This window comes from Pristiophorus japonicus, chromosome 12 (assembly GCF_044704955.1).
Source record: "Pristiophorus japonicus isolate sPriJap1 chromosome 12, sPriJap1.hap1, whole genome shotgun sequence".
Taxonomy (NCBI): Eukaryota; Metazoa; Chordata; class Chondrichthyes; family Pristiophoridae; genus Pristiophorus; species Pristiophorus japonicus.
In genome coordinates, this window is record NC_091988.1 from 30322924 (window position 1) to 30342334 (window position 19411).

At 42.0% G+C, this 19411-nt stretch overlaps 1 protein-coding gene across 4 annotated transcripts in view; it reads left to right on the plus strand.

Annotated features, from left to right (window-relative positions):
• Positions 1-19100, plus strand: part of LOC139277166 (deoxyribonuclease gamma-like) — an 85016-nt gene extending 65916 nt beyond the window's left edge. For all 4 annotated transcript variants that reach the window (XM_070895257.1, XM_070895253.1, XM_070895255.1 and 1 more), the window contains exons 6-8: positions 4278-4435; positions 14436-14532; positions 17835-19100. In XM_070895257.1, the coding sequence (XP_070751358.1) occupies positions 4278-4435; positions 14436-14532; positions 17835-17933 (354 nt within the window). In that variant the 3' untranslated portion in view covers positions 17934-19100. The remainder of the gene's footprint in view (positions 1-4277; positions 4436-14435; positions 14533-17834) is intronic.
• Positions 19101-19411: the final 311 nt, after the last annotated feature.

The following is a 19411-nucleotide window of genomic DNA, read 5'->3' on the forward strand; positions in this document are numbered from 1 at the left end:
GTAAATTTACAAGTTTAAAAGTTTGTAAGTGATCGTAAAGTTTTTCAGTGATCTTAGAGGTTGTTAGTGATCTTAAAGTTTGTAAGTGATCTTAACTGAAAACTTTAAAGTTTGATACAAGAATATTTTTACTAAAGTTAAGTACAAACAAGTGTTTGTTAAACTTTTGAATAAAATATATTTTAAATTATAACTGAATCATTTCCATTATTTGCTCCATTATTAACACAACTTTTTGAAGTAAAGAAGAATCATTTCCATTATTTGTTCCATTAACATAACACAACATTGCAGAACAGGTCCAAACAGTAAACATGGTCCATTTCGAATCGTTGCCGCTGAGCCTTCAGGCAGCAAAGCGTTCACGGACAAGCTGCTGGCACAAGGCTCGAGCAATGGTTAAAGGGGCACGAAGGCCCGCCCTCCTCCGCCGTCGTGCTCCAGGTTAAGGTAGTTGCATGGCTTCGTCCTCCTCCTCGTCATCTGCATGTTCCTCTTCATCGTCACCATCAAATGAAGCCCGGGGGAGGGCGGTGGGGTGGGGTTCCCGTTCTAAGCAAGCCGATTGCGCATGCCTAGACCTGGGTGTAGTCCATACTAGGGCGTTGACCTTGGGGAGAGAGACAACACAGAAGCTTGTCCTGCTGTTTTAAGCTTCTTACAAAGGTACAATTTAATAATGGGGGCAATACTGACAATGCCATACCTCGTGCAAGCCTTTTACATGAGGGTTCTCATTCCTTCAGTTTGGCTTCCACACACACCCCCCCGCCCCCCGCCCCCCTCCCCCCTCGGGCTTCGTTTGATGCTGCTGCTGCATAGTGCAAGGATTCTCATCCCTTCGGTTCAGCTTCCACACCTCCCCCATCATCCCCCCAGGCTTCTTTTGAAGCCGAGCCCCCGTGTGTCCGGGCGAGCGAACGATTCTGCCGGCCAACGAGCCGACCCTCGAGCCCAGTGGTGGCGTGGCACTTGGAAAAAAAGCCAAAATTAAAGAATTGCATTAAACTTCCATTTTCTGCAATTTAAGTTTGAAAAAATTAAGTTTCATGATGCATATTTAATGTGTTCTTGACTTCCTCCAAAACTTTGCCTAAAAACAATGGTGTCTTTCTGCACCGATTTTTTGATGTGCGCTGGTTTTTCTTAAAGTGCCCAGAAAGCTTTTTGGGAGTGGTCACATATGCCGTCCTAGGAAAATGTAAGTTGGCCAAGCTTGCATAAATGTGAAAAACTGGCGCAGACATCAGGTTACGCCTCCTATGATGCAAAAAAAAAACTAACCTAAAAAATTGTAACTAACTGAGTTACACTGGCGCACAATCTTTGGGGAAACTTGGATATTTTAAATTTAGGCCAAAAAAAGCGGCACGCGCCAAAAAAAACTGCAAATCACTGGGGAAAATTGAACCCATAAACTGTGCAGATCCAACCGAGCTTCACTCTCATCTCTTTCTTTCTATTTCGACATCCCATATTTAGGGCCCAAGTTTCCACATTTTGAAATTTAACAGCTCTTTTTTTCATCAGGCCACTACCTCAGTGCACGATATTAATTGTGATTATTTTCCTGTTTAAGTTAAATTAGGTAAAATACCATATTAAAATATTTAAATATGTACTCTAAACCAATTCTATAAAATACTGCATGATTCAAATACCATTTCATCTATTTTACATTAATTTATAGATTTCAAACAAGCATTCCCTTTATTCTTAAACTCATCAAATTATATATGGAAGTTTTTTTTTAAGATACAATCCAATCTATTTCTTCATATATATTAGCATATTGGCCATGGTCAGTTGATTAACATAAAATGTAGAAACACATTTATAAATAAAACGATGGTGATGGAATTAGGGGACAGACTTCAGAAACTCACTCCACAGAGCGACATGAATGACAGTTGGCAAATGCCAAAATGAATGGGAACTGTGGATATGAAATTAGATTGAATGTTGCGCCGTAACAGATTAGGCCGACAGGAATTCTGTGCTGTATATATATACACACACGCGTGTCTATCATACCTCAAAGTTACACTTGAAAGTGACACATTTTACCATACAATGGAAAGTGTGTGCGATACTTATGACAGATGTAACCATTATATTTATAAAACAGCAATAAATCACAAATGTACAATTACGGAATCTATCAATAACCGAGAAACAAGTGGGAATGAAAAACTAACAATTCCCAAGAAGGTACAGAAACTACTAGTCAAGAATCAGCAAACAGCTACAAATAATACAAGGGTGCCATTGAATTCTCCTCGAATATGTTTGAAAATCTTTCGGCAGCATTAAAAACAACAAAACAAAGTAAAACATGAACTTTTGAACACCATCTATGGTCACTATGACTGGAAAAAACAATGGGGCAGTATTAGTGGCCGATATGACAGCATACGGTCAGTGCGCAGTCATACTGCCTGTGAAATGGACAGCAAGTTTGGGATCGCATGCGTTAAATCCCGAACTTGCGATCTGTCAAGTTCCAACTTGACAAATCATCCGGTTCGACTGTGAAATCATTATTGCTGGCGCAGAGTTGGGCTAATTGCCCACCAACTGTCCAGCAATTACGTATGAAAATTTTACGGCTGGAAAGCCTAGAGAGGGTTGTAGACAGGTTAAGTGAGTGGGCAATAAGTTGGCAGATGAAGTATAATGTGAGGAAATGTGAGGTTATTCACTTTGGTAGGAAGAATAGAAAAACAGAATGAGAGAGGAATTGCATAGCGTTCTGCATCCGTGAGGCGGGAGTTCCTGTGCCAGGAGCTGTGCTCTTGCCCCGCTCGCAAAATTGGGGTTACCGCCTCTGAGAGGAAGTGGAGCACAAAAAATGCACTCCACTTCCTCTCTGGGGTGCGAAGGGGGCGGAAGCAGAGGGAGCAGGGCGCAGAGCTACGCTGGACACTTTGGCTTAGAAATTGGCCTCCTTAGCGCCTCCCATTATCGCCTCTCGGGGGCAATAATGGGGTGCTAAGCACTTGCTGACTGGGCACGGCGAGAAGATCAACTTCCACCATATTCGGTAAGAGGTTTGCGGCGGCGGTACAGCGTTGCACCCCGATCTCCTTCGCCCGGAGATCATGACGTCATTGGCTTGCGCATCGCCCCGGTAGCGCTCCGGACCCAAACTTCGGTTCCAGCCCCTGCAACATCGCCGGGCGAAAACTCTGGCAGCTGCAGGATACGTTCATCGGGAGGCCAGGGCGATGCTTAAAGGTGAGGTGGCCAAGGTATGTAAAAAAAAAAAGTCAATTCACTTTCAATTTTTTTCACTGTTTCTTGCCCGCAATCAATCAGCCCGGCACGCTGCTGCAGTGCATTGGGCTGATCGGGCTGGATCGGGGCTGCCGTTGGGGAGAAGGTAAGTTCTTCTTTTGCAGAACCGGCAGCGATGGCCCTTCCCTTTAAGGGAGGGAAGGAGTCTTCCAACGTGGCAGCACTGCACAAGTACCACCCTGCCTGCTGCCGATACTCTGATTTAGCACTCCACTTCCATCCCAGAGTGCAAATGCAAATTTTCCTAAGGTTAGAAAACATTTTCCAACTTTTAAAAGTTAACGCCCCAAACGGGGCGCTCTCGATTTTCTCCCCCTAAATCATTACTCGCAAAGGCCACATGCCAATTTATGAGTAAAAGCCAATGGGATTATCTTGTGGGTGCTCGTAACTACATTCAGTGCAAGTTACACCATAACAATCTTCCAATAACTGGATATTAAAAGCACTTTAAAGAATAAAGAATAATGAAATATCTGAACTCAGGTCTCCTTATAAGGATGAATAGCCAATCAGACTTTCTGTTCAGGACCTCCCACATCATTTAGGTGCACCTCCTGTTAAGCCAAAGAGCAGAACAACTGTGTGCATGCAGATTAATCGGGCTGGTATCTATGGAGATAATTACAGATGGTATTATACCCTCCAAACTATGACAGTCGGTGCAGGGGTGTCCACCTCACCAAGATGGATACTATGGAAGCAGGCAGAGTGGAAAGAAAGGAAGAACGACGTGCTCCAAAGGATCAATGTTTTTTCTGGAACACCACTGTACAAAGATAGTTCATTTTCATCATTGTTATCGCCACAGATAATTTGCAAGTCTTGGATAGCAGCCTAGCAGGAATTGATGTTTAGAAATTATTGTTGCTTTTTTTCATCATCATCATAGATAGTCCCTCGGAACACAAACACTCGTTTGTGTATTCAGATTGAGTTGTTCCTGTCTTTGTAAAGCCATTTCTTTTTGCATCCAACAGAACTTCATACTCATGGGAGACTTCAATGCAGATTGTGACTATGTCCGCAAGAAGCAATGGAAAAATATCAGACTGCGAAATGATACCAATTTCATTTGGCTAGTTGGAGATAAAAACGACACAACAGTAAAAGAAAGCACACACTGTGCGTATGACAGGTGAGAAGATAAATGAACTTGGAAAGGAGTGGGCAGCAAAGGGATTCTTACCTCGTACGAAAATGTTTCAAGTCCAATCTAGATGACAAGCACACTGGAGGCATATGTTATAGTACAAAAACACAGTAATGGAATGTAGAACTGTCTACAATGAGTAGTGATTTATGATTTTTCTTCATTCCTTTTGTTTTTACCAAGAACAATGCATACCATTAAACATACTATTTAGTAACAAACCATAACAATAACCTTATCCCTCACTCTCCTAATAAAGGAACAAAGGTAATGCAACAAGACAAAAGGCAAGTACATTGTAGTTAACTAAACCAACACCTAATCTAGAATTCCACAACTCAAAGCTTGGAATCCGGTAACATCGAAACAATAAATTGTATGGTTTCCTCCACTTAATGGTGTCTTCAACATACAGCAGTATCAGCAATTGTACATGCAACAAAGGGGAAAGGACAAAACTTTGACCTTCTGCAGAACTCATCAGCAACAGAGGAGAGAAACCATCTAACTGCACCAAAAATCAGAATCCTTAGAATGAGGGTTAGGCACACGCACATTAAATAAAATAATCCTACTAAAGGTACTAGAAATGGAAAAATTGTACTGCTAAAGAATAATACCATGTTCCCTTCCACTAATTAAAAAGAATATCAATAAAGTCAGTTCATTGATGAGCAATGTCAGTCAAGTTATCACAAGATCCTCCCCTTCTTCCTGTCGATATCTGAAAATAGCAAAAATAATCTAGTACATAAAAACAAAACCAGGCTGACAAATTCATCATCAATAATTGATACACATACAAATAAAGAAAAGGAACAGGGAAAATCATCTGATTCTATAATAAACCTTTATATATATATATATATCTGATCTGTACTGAATGATCAGGCACAGTAAGTTTCAATATCAGCAAACGCCTCTTTATTGATCCTTATGTTTAAAATGAATATGCACAAGTGAGTCAATCTGTTTTATGTCATGCATGTGTGATCCGACTGGTTTCACATTCATGAGCAGACTGGTTTCACACTCACGCATGTGCAAGCAGACTGGTTTCACATTAATGTGTGTGAGATCTGTGATATCTTGAGACATAGTAAACATACACACTTGCACAAACATGGCTGATGGATTAGAATTGAGCAGCACATGGCTTTATTGTTATTATATCAGTAGTCCGCTAGAGGGCTCTACAACACTTCTCCCTCCTTATTGAAGAAGTTAATCATAACAAAATAATCATTATACATGACTTGCATGGTATACACAACTCTTGGTATACATTTCTCAAATGGAACCCATTTTATGTTTCCAAATTCTACTATAGAATTCTGTAACACAAACAAAAGATAAGAACTTATTTTCCATATTTACAGATTAAACTTTTGAAGTGGATACATTCTTTAATACAACTTTCTGATCTTGTTGTAGGATGTTGACTCATTCTAGGCTGACCCTGAGGAGAGTTTTTCTCCAAGGGCTGAACTTGATCTATATTTGGACTCTACACTTTCACACTGTTTGCCTGCCTGACTCAGACTCAGACGTAAATTCTGACATTCTCTTGGATTTGTTTCTGTACATCTGATGTAGAATTTGCTACTGGTATTCTACTTATAACATTATCTGACTCATCAGAATAAATTGATTCATCCCAACTTTCAACTTTTTCCACATCTGTAGCTAAGATATGATCAATGTGAACAAACCTGACCTTTCCATGATTAGACATCTTGACCAAATATGTGCAAGGGCCACATATCTTCACTACTCTTCCTGGTCACCACTTTAACCATTTATGGTGATGGTTGTTCACAAAACCTTCTGATTCAATTTAACACTTCTCTCTCTTACTCTACCTTTATCATGACTCTCTTTCTGCCTTGATTGTTTCTCTTCTACTGACTTTGCCAAGTTTAGCTTTAACAATGAGAACCTGGTTCGTGGCTGTCATTTGAGAAACAACTCTGCTGGTTTTCAACCAGTAGTGGTGTGAGGAGTATTCTGGTAGATAATCAGAAAATTTTCCAGTTTGTGGTCCAAAGACAACGGACGTTTCTTTGGATTTGGATTCAATATTTGCTTGATGAGGGCACTTTTGACACTTTGTACTGTGCACTCTGCTGCACCATTTTTTCCAGCGATTTGAGGTGTCTACTGTATATGGTCCATGGCTCTGAGCCATACAGGAGGGTGGGTATCACTGCAGCCATGTAGACCATGAGCTTGGTGCCAGATTTGAGGGCCTGATCTTTGAAAACTCTCTTCCTCAGGTGGCCGAAGGCTGCGCTGGCGCACTGGAGGTGGTGTTGAACCTCTTTGTCGATGTCTACGGAAGAAGCGTGCGGCAAACCAGACTCCCCACCTACCCTTTCCTTCAACGACTGTCTGTCCCACCTGTGACAGAGACATTAATTCCCGTATTGGACTGTCCAGTCACCTAAGAACTCACTTTTAGTGGAAGCAAGTCTTCCTCGATTTCGAGGGACTGCCTAAGATGATGATGCACTATTTGAAGCAGGGTGGTATGGTGGAACTTTGATATGTTTCACACCGTTTCTGTTCATGAACTGTGTAAACTCTTCTGAACAAAATTGCAGCCCATTATCAGACACAATTTCTTCTGGGAGTCCATATGAAGAAAACAATCTTCGCAAACTGTCCAGTGTGTTACTTGTTATTTTCTGCATCGGAAATACCTCTACCCACTTCGAGTGACTATCATTCTGAACAAATACTGTCCTTCTAGCTCTGCAAAATCTACATGCAACCTTTGCCACACCGTGGGAGGCCATTTCCATGGCTGTAATGGTACTGATGGTGGCATCTTGCTCACCGATTGACATGTTGTACACTAACTGACAATGTCCTCTTTCTCTTTATTTAAACCTGGTCACCATAAGTAACTTAGTGCAAAACTCTTGGTCAAGCACATTCCCATGTGCTGGTCATGAACATCTAACAATTTGGAGCTGACCCTATTTGGGAAAACCACTCTTGCTCTCCACGATACAATCTTTATCCACTGATAATTCATTCCTACGAATGAAGTATGGTTGAATATCTTCCTCGGATACCCGGTATGACCATCTATTTGCTATGTAATCATATACCTTTGACATAATTGGGTCATGTTTGGTTACCCTACCAATCTCTTCAGCTGTCACTGGCAGCTCATCAATGTATGAGAAATAGAACACTTCTTCCCTGTTGGGTGTAACTTGTGATAGGGATGGCAATATGGTCATAGCATCAGCATTACTGTGATTAGCTGATCATCGGTACTCAATGTCATATGTATATGCTGACAAAATCAAAGCCCATCTCTGCATTCGGGCTGCCGTTAAGGTTGAAACTGGGGACTTTGGATGGAGGATTGCTGTCAGGGCTTATGGTCAGTAACTATGGTAAACGTATGACCAAACAAGTATTTGTGAAACTTCTTGGCCCCAAAAATCAATGCCAAAGCTTCCCTTTCAGTCTGCGCATAATTCTGCTCACTGGCACTGAGTGTGTGTGGAGCAATAGTAATTGGTCTCTCCTCCCCACTATCTAGTACATGAGAGATCACTGTACGGAGAGGCGTCACACGCTAGCTTGATTTCCTTATATACGTCATAGTGAACTAATATTGGTACTCTCTACTAAGTGGCTTTTACACTCTTTGAATGCTGTATCGCATTCTTTTGACCACTTCCACAGGATCTGTTTTCTCAACAGCTCATTCAGTGGATGTAACACTGTAGCCAAATTTGAGAGGAACTTCCTTCAATAATTCAAAAGACCCAAAAATGGTCAAAGTTCAGAGACATTCTTGGGAGTGGGTGCATTTCTGATTGCATCCAGCTTTCCCTTGGTTGGATGGAAACCATCTTTGTCTACTCTGTGCCCTAAGTGCTCCGCTGAATTTTGAAACATCTCACACTTGTGAGCAGTACTCATACACTGTGCTTCTCTAGCTGTAAGCATTTCATTCAACATCTTGTCATGGATTTGTCAGTTTGGTGCTGAAATGAGTAAATCATCTAAATCGTCTTTCAGATGAGACGTTAAACCGAGTCCCCATCTGCTCTCTCAGGTGGACGTAAAAGATCCCTGGCACTGTTTCGAAGAAGAGCAGGGGAGTCAATATTTATCCCTCAATCAACATAACAAAGAAACAGATTATCTGGTCATTACCACATTGCTGTTTGTGGGAGCTTGTGCGCAAATTGGCTGCTGCGTTTCTCACATTACAATAGTGACTACACTCCAAAAGTATTTCATTGGCTGTAAAATGCTTTAAGATGTCCGGTGGTCATGAAAGGCACTATATAAATACAAGTCTTTCTTTCTTTTAAATAACACACTATCCCTTCAGTCCCTTGCAAAATTTGATTCATTACCCCCCGGAATATGGCGGGAGCGGAAGACATTCCAAATGGTAGCCTACTGAACTGATATAGGCCTAGATGAGTATGTGAGTATTTATAGTCAAGATTGACTTGGACTCTTCATCTAATTCAAATTGTATGTAGGTATTTGTTAGATCTAACTTTGAAAAGATCTCTCCACCTCTCAACGCTGTGAACAAATCTTCCACAATTACACTCTAGAGCCTGGTTTACGGTTACCTTATAAACACCACACAACTTTACCTTACCATCTGACTTAGGTACAACAACAATGGGCATAGCCCAATTACTCAGATCTACCTTAGAGATAAATTTCTCAGTTTCTAGTCTTTTGAGTTCTTGCTCAAATTTCTCCTTGAGTGCATATGGTACGGGACATGGCTAGCAGTAAACTGGTCTTGCATTCTTCTGTACTCTGACACTCGCCTTAAAGTCTTGGATCGGACTGCCTATTTCACAGAATACCTTCGGATACTACTTGATGACATCATCTTTCATTGCAAATTTCACTTCCACACGAAAGATCTCATTCCAATCCAGCTTCAATGATCCCAACCAAAGGCAGGCTTGTCTCCTGCCACTAATATGAGAGGCAAGATCTGAAACTGAATCTTGTATTTCACCAGTATGGTGATACTTCCGACAACAGGGATTTGATCTCCTGAGTTGCCTCCCAGCTCTATCTTCGATTTCTCTCATTGAAAATCACGCAACTTGTCACGCTATAGCGATTCCGGTCAACATCATCATCATAGGCGGTCCCTTGAACGAGGATGACTTGCTTCCACATCAAAAGGGATGAGTTTGCAGATATTTCAATAGAAACATAGCAAATAGGTGCAGGAGTAGGCCATTCGGCCCTTCTAGCCTGCACCGCCATTCAATGAGTTCATGGCTGAACATGCAACTTCAGAACCCCATTCCTGCTTTCTCGCCATACCCCTTGATCCCCCTAGTAGTAAGGACTTCATCTAACTCCTTTTTGAATATATTTAGTGAATTGGCCTCAACAACTTTCTGTGGTAGAGAATTCCACAGGTTCACCACTCTCTGGGTGAAGAAGTTTCTCCTCATCTCGGTCCTAAATGGCTTACCCCTTATCCTTAGACTGTGTCCCCTGGTTCTGGACTTCCCCAACATTGGGAACATTCTTCCTGCATCTAACCTGTCTAAACCCATCAGAATTTTAAACGTTTCTATGAGGTCCCCTCTTATTCTTCTGAACTCCAGTGAATACAAGCCCAGTTGATCCAGTCTTTCTTGATAGGTCAGTCCCCCCATTCCGGGAATCAGTGTGGTGAACCTTAGCTGCACTCCCTTAATAGCAAGAATGTCCTTCCTCAGGTTAGGAGACCAAAACTGTACACAATACTCCAGGTGTGGCCTCACCAAGGCCCTGTACAACTGTAGCAACACCTCCCACCTCCCTGCCCCTGTACTCAAATCCCCTCGCTATGAAGGCCAACATGCCATTTGCTTTCTTAACCGCCTGCTGTACCTGCATGCCAACCTTCAATGACTGATGTACCATGACACCCAGGTCTCATTGCACCTCCCCTTTTCCTAATCTGTCACCATTCAGATAATAGTCTGTCTCTCTGTTTTTACCACCAAAGTGGATAACCTCACATTTATCCACATTATACTTCATCTGCCATGCATTTGCCCACTCACCTAACCTATCCAAGTCGCTCTGCAGCCTCATAGCATCCTCCTCGCAGCTCACACTGCCACCCAACTTAGTGTCATCCGCAAATTTGGAGATACTACATTTAATCCCCTCGTCTAAATCATTAATGTACAGTGTAAACAGCTGGGGCCCCAGCACAGAACCTTGCGGTACCCCACTAGTCACTGCCTGCCATTCTGAAAAGTCCCCATTTACTCCTACTCTTTGCTTCCTGTCTGACAACCAGTTCTCAATCCATGTCAGCACACTACCCCCAATCCCATGTGCTTTAACTTTGCACATTAATCTCTTGTGTGGGACCTTGTCGAAAGCCTTCTGAAAGTCCAAATATACCACATCAACTGGTTCTCCCTTGTCCACTCTACTGGAAACACTCAAAAAATTCCAGAAGATTTGTCAAGCATGATTTCCCTTTCACAAATCCATGCTGACTGGACCTATCATGTCACCTCTTTCCAAATGCGCTGCTATGACATCCTTAATAATTGATTCCATCATTTTACCCACTACCGATGTCAGGCTGACCGGTATATAATTCCCTGTTTTCTCTCTCCCTCCTTTTTTAAAAAGTGGGGTTACATTGGCTACCCTCCACTCCATAGGAACTGATCCAGAGTCAATGGAATGTTGGAAAATGACTGTCAATGCATCCGCTATTTCCAAGGCCATCTCCTTAAGTACTCTGGGATGCAGTCCATCAGGCCCTGGGGATTTATCGGCCTTCAATCCCATCAATTTCCCCAACACAATTTCCCGACTAATAAGGATTTCCCTCAGTTCCTCCTCCTTACTAGAGCCTCTGACCCCTTTTATATCCAGAAGGTTGTTTGTGTCCTTCTTAGTGAATACCGAACCAAAGTACTTGTTCAATTGGTCTGCCATTTCTTTGTTCCCCGTTATGACTTCCCCTGATTCTGACTGCAGGGGACCTACGTTTGTCTTTACTAACCTTTTTCTCTTTACATATCTATAGAAACTTTTGCAATCCGTCTTAATGTTCCCTGCAAGCTTCTTCTCGTACTCCATTTTCCCTGCCCTAATCAAACCCTTTGTCCTCCTCTGCTGAGTTCTAAATTTCTCCCAGTCCCCGGGTTCGCTGCTATTTCTGGCCAATTTGTATGCCACTTCCTTGGCTTTAATACTATCCCTGATTTCCCTTGATAGCCACGGTTGAGCCACCTTCCCTTTTTTATTTTTACGCCAGACAGGAATGTACAATTGTTGTAGTTCATCCATGCGGTCTCTAAATGTCTGCCATTGCCCATCCACAGTCAACCCCTTAAGTATCATTCGCCAATCTATCCTAGCAAATTCACGCCTCATACCTTCAAAGTTAGCCTTCTTTAAGTTCTGGACCATGGTCTCTGAATTAACTGTTTCATTCTCCATCCTAATGCAGAATTCCACCATATTATGGTCACTCTTCCCCAAGGGGCCTCGCACAACGAGATTGCTAATTAATCCTCTCTCATTACACAACACCCAGTCTAAGATGGCCTCCCCCCTCGTTGGTTCCTCGACATATTGGTCTAGAAAACCATCCCTTATGCACTCCAGGAAATCCTCCTCCACTGAATTGCTTCCAATTTGTTGAGCCCAATCTATGTGCATATTAAAGTCACCCATGATAGCTGCTGCACCTTTATTGCATGCACCCCTAATTTCCTGTTTGATGCCCTCCCCAACATCACTACTACTGTTTGGAGGTCAGTATACAACTCCCACTAATGTTTTTTGCCCTTTGGTGTTCTGCAGCTCTACCCATATAGATTCCACATCATCCAAGCTAATGTCCTTCCTAACTATTGCATTAATCTCCTCCTTAACCAGCAATGCTACCCCACCTCCTTTTTCTTTTATTCTATCCTTCCTGAATGTTGAATACCCCTGGATGTTGAGTTCCCAGCCCTGATCATCCTGGAGCCATGTCTCTGTAATCCCAATCACATCATATTTGTTAACATCTATTTGCACAGTTAATTCATCCACCTTATTACGGATACTCCTTGCATTAAGACACAAAGCCTTCAGGCTTGTTTTTTTAACACCCTTTGTCCTTTTAGAATTTTGCTGTACAGTGGCCCTTTTTGTTGCCCTTATGAAGGACCCGATATTCCAGTCTTGAACTCCAGGGGTGGAAGATGCCCGTGCGTGGATTTTTTTAACGTGTGGTGACCGTTGCACACCAGCCACCACACGGATTTGACAGAGCTAGGCCTTTATCCAATGGCAAGCAATTCCGGTACTATGCTCATGGATGCACCAGTGTCAATTTCCACGCGTATCCTGGTTCCTGCAACATTTACTTCAATGACGATACCTCGTAAATTGCTGTTAGATACCTTTGTGCTCCTGATGACGTGAATCTCCAGAAATTCCTTGTCCTGCTGCTTCTCTTCAATACTATGTAGTGTCTGGTGATTTCTACTTCTAGCATTGCCAGGCGGTTTACTCTTCTGTCGGCACACCTTTGCAAGATGCCCAGTTTTCTTGCAGTAGAAACACTCTGCCTTCACATAGGGACAGCTTTGAGCGAGGTGTTGTCCCAGGCACTGATAGCATGACTTCAATGCTCTGTTACGTGGCAAGTTGCTAAAGCCTTGGGGCCCAACCGCCTTTTACTTTTAGCCTGCAGCCAATTCACCTCGGTTATCTGATGACTGGAAATGGGGCGAAATTATCGGGAGTATTGGTTGGCCATATCCATTGACATAGCTGTCTGACAAGCTAAATCAAAGGTCAATAGGGGTTGTCAACAATTTACTTCTGATGTCTTCAATTTTCAACCCACAAACAAAGCGGTCACGCAAAGCTCGGTCCTGAAAGTTTCCAAAATGACAGTTAATGGATAGCTTTTTTAAAGCTACAATGTACTCACTGATACCCTTGTCATTTAATTAATTGAGTGTTCCAAAACGATAACTTTCAGCAATTTCCAGGGGCTCAGGACTGTAGTGCTGTTCGATCTCCTTCAATGGTGTGTCCTTCGGCTTGACGGGAACAAGCACATTTAAGAGTTTCATACACCTCGGGGCCTGCTTCGGTCAAGAAAATAGCCCGTTTCCTTTCTAAAACCAAACAGTTACAGTTTACATAATTGGACTTCGACAATACTATCCACGATGAAAAATGTTTTTAGCAGTTCCACATACGCTATGAAAGTCTCAGTCATGATGGCGCTCACCCAAATGCCCTATTATTCCCATAGGCATGGCCATCTGAACTCTGGCAATGTCAACAGTTCAGCCACATGTGCTTGAAATTTACCTTGGATTTTTAAGCTTTTCTGCAAAATGAAGAACTTCTAGCATTCTCTCTGTCAGTTGGCAGGATTATCCACCAACAAAAATTTCAGCTAAGGAATTCGAAAATTGCCTCATCGCCAATCTGTGATATCTTAAGACACAGAAAACACACACACTTGCACAAACATGGCTGCCGGATAAGAGCTGAGCAGCAGCTTTATTGTTATTACATCAGTAGTCCACTGGAGAGCTCTACAACATGATCAGACCGGTTTCACATTAATGCATGTGTGATCAGACCGGTTTCACACTGACGAACACACAATCAGTCTAGTTTCACACTCACACATTCACAGTCAGACTGGTTTAATGTTCATGTGTGTGGAATCAGACATGTTTCATATACATGAATGGGTGATCAGACTGATTTCACATCACACATGTGTGATCAGCAGTTTTGTGTTTTACACACACATTTGGACTGGTTTTGATGTGTAGAGTTGCTTTTTAAATGCCCAATCTACTTCCTGTTCTTGATTAGTCATGAGGTGACCATCCTCATTGTTGCACGTGTAAATACACCTGTAAAGTGTTTCCAGCAGTGTATATTAGAATTTTTATAACCACCTTTCGTATCTTTTTTTAAAAAACAGGATTGTACTTCATGGAGAAAAATTAATAAAGGCAGTCGTTCCAAATTCAGTCAACATATTCAACTTCAAAGAAGCTTATGGCTTGACTGAAAGACAGGTAATTCTATGGTGTTTTGTCTGTTTGGCAATTCTGTACATTTTCAGGGCAACACAGGACTAGCAGAGATAAGTTTTTAAAACTCTGTCTCAACATTTGAAAATAGTCTTCACCAACTGGCTGAGGGTGACATTTTCAAATACATCTGAGGACGTACTCATGAAACATTCAGACACGTAGCAGGATGTCTATCTGTAATAATAATAACAACTTGAAATTTTATATTAACTTCAACATAATTAAAATGTCTCAAAGTGCTTTACAGCAGTAAAAAAAAACATAACCAGACACTGAGTAGCGGTGAGCGAGGGGAAGGTTAGTGGCTGGAGACAAGATCAAAGTAGAGTTTGAAGTAAGATAGAGAGGTAGTATGGTGGAAAAGTTTAGGGGAAGCATTGCAGAGTGTCGGGCCGAGATAGCCGAAGACTCTGCCATCAAAAGTGGAGCCATGGGAGGAGGATGCAAAGGAGGCCAGACTCGAAGGAGCAGACTCTGCATGCTGGAACATAGGAGTGAATGTGTTGTAGAGGTGGAGAGGGTGAGGCAGGTACTTATAAATGAGGACAAGGATTTTGAACTCGAAGAGTTGCAGGATGGGGAGCCAGTGAAGGTTAGTGAGGACCAGAGTGATAGGACAGTGGAAGTTAGTACAGGATAATACATGGGTGGTGGGGTTTTGAATGAGTTGCAATTGAATAAGGTGATAAAGGCATGAATAAAGCTTTCAATGGCAGTAGGGATGAGATAGAGGCAGAGATGGACATTGTTGCAAAGGTGGAAGTAGGTGGTTTTGGTTTTGGCAGAGGGAATGCAACGAAGGTTCACCTGATTCCTGGGATGGGGGGATTGTCCTATGAGGAGAGATCGAGTATACTAGGCCTATATTCTCTAGAGTTTAGAAGAATGAGAGGTGAAACATACACAATTCTTACAGTGTTTGCCAAGATAGGATGCAGGGAGGATGTTTCCTCTGGCTGGGGAGTATAGAACCAGAGGTCACAGTCTCAAAATAAGGGTCGCACATTAAGGACTGAAATGAGGAGAAATGTCTTCGCTCAGAGGGTGGCGAATCTTTTTGAATTCTCTACCCCAGAGGTCTGTGGAGGCTCAGTCTTTGAGTATATTCAAGACAGAGATTGATAGATTTTTGGATATTAATGGAATCAATATGAGAATAGTGCAGGAAAGTGGAGTTGAGGTAGAAAATCAGCCATGATCTTATTGAATATTGGAGCAGGCTTGAGGGGCTGAATGGCCTACTGCTCCTAATTCTTATGTTCTTATGTTATGGTGTGGAGTTTGAAGCTCAGCTCGGAGAAACAGGACACCATGGGTATGCACCATTGGGCTCAGCCTTAGTGGGCAGCCAGGAAAAAGGATGGAGTCGGGGGCAAAAGTTCATTTTTTTTTTTAAGGAGGAACTGAACAAGTTGGATTCCTAGTTTTGAGTTGAAGAAAACTGTTTGGCATCCAGGACTTGATGTTGGCTGAGCAGTAGGACAGGACAAAGGTATTTGTAGAGTCAGGGATGGCAGGTAATTATATTTGGGTATCTTCAGGATAAATATGAAAGCTGACCCCATGCCTACGAATCATGTCATCAAGGAGAAGCATGTTTGCGGGGAACAGGAGAGGGCCAAGGATGAAGACTTGGAACATATCTGAAGTGACAATGCAGCGACGGGACGAGCAGCCAATGTAGGAGATGAGCTCCTTCAGGGGACGGTAGAAGTGGAACCATGCTAGGACAGTCTTCAAATGTGTCAAACATGTGGAGAAATCAAGAAGAATGAGGAGGGATAGCCTACTTGATCACAGTCACAAAAAATTTTCATAAGTGACTTTGACCAGGGCAATCTTGGTGCTGTGGGAAGGGTGGAAACCAGAGTCAATGGAGTGATGGGAGAGAGTGAGTGAGGAGAGGAAAGAAGGAACTTGGCTAAGAAGTTTCAAGGGAACATGGGAGGATGGTGGCCGAGAAAGGAGGAACTTGCATCTACATGGTGCCTTAGCAAGCCCCCAGAATGTCCCAAAGCATTTTACAACTATTGAAGTCCAACGATTGTTGTTATATAGGCAAATGTGGGAGTCAATTTATGTACAGCAAGTTCCCACAACAGTAAATGAATGAATGACAATTAATCTGTTTTTGGTGGTGTTGGAGATACTTTGAAGGAGAAGAAGGAGGGTGGTAGAGAGTGAGATGCTCAAAGTGTCGTGGTGGGACCTGGCAATGAGAGCCATACTACTACAATGATTAGGGCAAGGGATATGTTCAATGTATAACTGGGTGAGATGGCCTCAATAAGGGAGGAGTCACAATTATGTCAGTGGAAAGGAAATATTCTCTGCTACTGTTTAAGATATTAGTAGCTGTATAAAGAGAACAAAAATAAAACACAACATTGTGGCTTAAACTGTGATTACATCATAATAATGGATTTAGTCTACACGGTATTTTATGAGTGCTTGATTTTTTAAAAATACTAAACTAATGGATTAATTTTCAAACTGGCAATTGCATATTGAATGAGCAAGTAATTAGCATTTCCCCATTTGCTCTTTGCAAGATCAGCTAAATCATATACAACAACAGATATTGCTTTCTCACAAATGCCTTATTGAGACTTTCTCTTTTATAAAGAAAATATATTTCTCTGAGCCATACCCACCAGAAAGAACCCATGTTGATTTAGTGAGTTGCCAGATCTCAACCAGAGCAGCAATAGACCACAAATGACCACAGCACCCGTTGGTTGGTCGGAGAGGCGAGGGGGGCGGTGGAATGTGACTCCTATTGGAATTGCACATGTATGGACACTGGATGAAGACAGGATTGGTCTTGGCTGTGATGTCCTCCACAGCCAGACAGCCGACTGACACTCAATGTCAAATCTCACACATGATTAATAGCCACTTCAGTGAAATACTAGAGAGTTACAGCCAATTGTGGAACTGTACCCCAGTGGGAAATCAAAGCTTTCATAAAAGGCTCACTCTCTCTCCAATTGTCCTTCCCTCCCTTTGAGAAAGCGCCTGGTTTCCAGTTAGCATTTTCATACAGCACCACTGTTAAGATCAGGAAATCATTGTGAGAAGGATTGTGGCCAAAATCCATTTCCTAATACTCTGTTGTATCCATTGGTGCTCCAAAATTGCTAAATCACTGTCACCCCATTTTACACATTTTTAAGCAAACTCATTGCGCTGATCAGGAACGTTACTTGCGTATAAACACTGTATCTGTTTCTCAATCATAGTTAAATCAAAGCTGACAGTCTCCTGTTTTTCTAACTTCTCAGGCCCTGAACGTGAGCGACCACTTTCCTGTGGAAGTAGATCTGCAGGCATCCTATGGCTTTTTATCCTGGTTAAAATCTTTCAAAGGTCTGAAAGGGTAGAAGAAGATTTTACTGGCTCCATCAATTTTAAATGGAATGACAGCACATTGCTTCTGTTATCAGTTTTAAACTGTGCAATAATTCATTATTTGCTTTACCTTTAAGTTACAGTCTGACCTCCAAACATTATTGCAAGTGCTATATGAACTTTGCATAGCTTAAAGGGGCCATTTAGAGCTGGTGACAGAGGATGTTGATTTATTTCTAATCTGCACCTTTGTCAGCTCAATGATAGATTTTTTTTTACCAACCTTCCCTCATCCACCCTTCATAAACTTCAAGCCAGAACTCTGCAGGCCGAATCCTATCTCATGCAATGTCCTATACAACCACCTGCCCTTGAAAAGCTCCTTAAGTTCTTTATTCCTCAGCACTGATATTGCAAAGTTCTCATCCTTTTTTAAATACCTCCACAGTTTCACTCCACATAATCAGACTGACCCCCCTCCAGCAATAGGTTCCAGCCCACACCTCTTCTAACTCTGGATTACTGCATGTCCCTTGCTCCCTTCATGCCCAAGCGGGATTTGGGCATCAAACCCTCCAGACCTCAGCAGTGAAAAGTGCAGGCGATTTTAACTCCAGCGCCTCATCTGGATGCCGCTGATGAACTGTCTGCCCGTAATGGATGGGCAGCAGCAGCTGGCCAATGGAAGCTTGGATGGCATGGACAAGTTTTCTGTTGTATCAACTCAAAATCATAAGTTGGTGCTGGCGAATTCACAGGGCAAGATATCAATTTTGACCAATACTAAGGGGAATTTGTGTGGACAACTGTCATGTAGATCCTGGTGCCTGATTAAACCAGGGACCAAATTCAATGACAGGAGAAGAAGTGTATGTTGGGCATAATATCAAAAAATTGTGTTTTAACTTGTTGCATGTAAGTCAATACAACTCATGGCATGCTTTGGAAAGAAATGGCTGTTAAAATATATACATTAATAACAAATTGTTGCAAATTGTCTGATAAATTGACAGTAATATATTGGAATCAAAAAGATTGAACAATGCTGTCAATAATTTTTTTCAAGTCATAAAACGCTGAAATTCTTCAATAAGCCATATAACCGATAGCAGCAATGCTTCCGCACAGTATGCATGATGTGTTTTCTGTTGAATGAGAATATACCAAATATAATTGAATAAAATACACCACTATTATTACCTGCTGTAAAGACAGAGATTTTCTATGATTGTCAAAAGCAAATCCACCTTTAATTCATAATGACCGACCACACACAACAGACCCAGAACCAAAAGCATTTTAACTGAAGATGAAGAACCCCATAGTGCGATGACAATCTGCTGCTCTGGCCTCAGCGGTCTCTATATCCTGATTCAATGGTTGAAATCCCAGCTTATATTTCATGAATGTTACAAATCTCACACAGAGAACTGTATGTATATGTGACAGAGGAACAGTCTGTTCATGAGTGAGAAATAGAATGACAGATGATGACGAATGCTGTTGATGG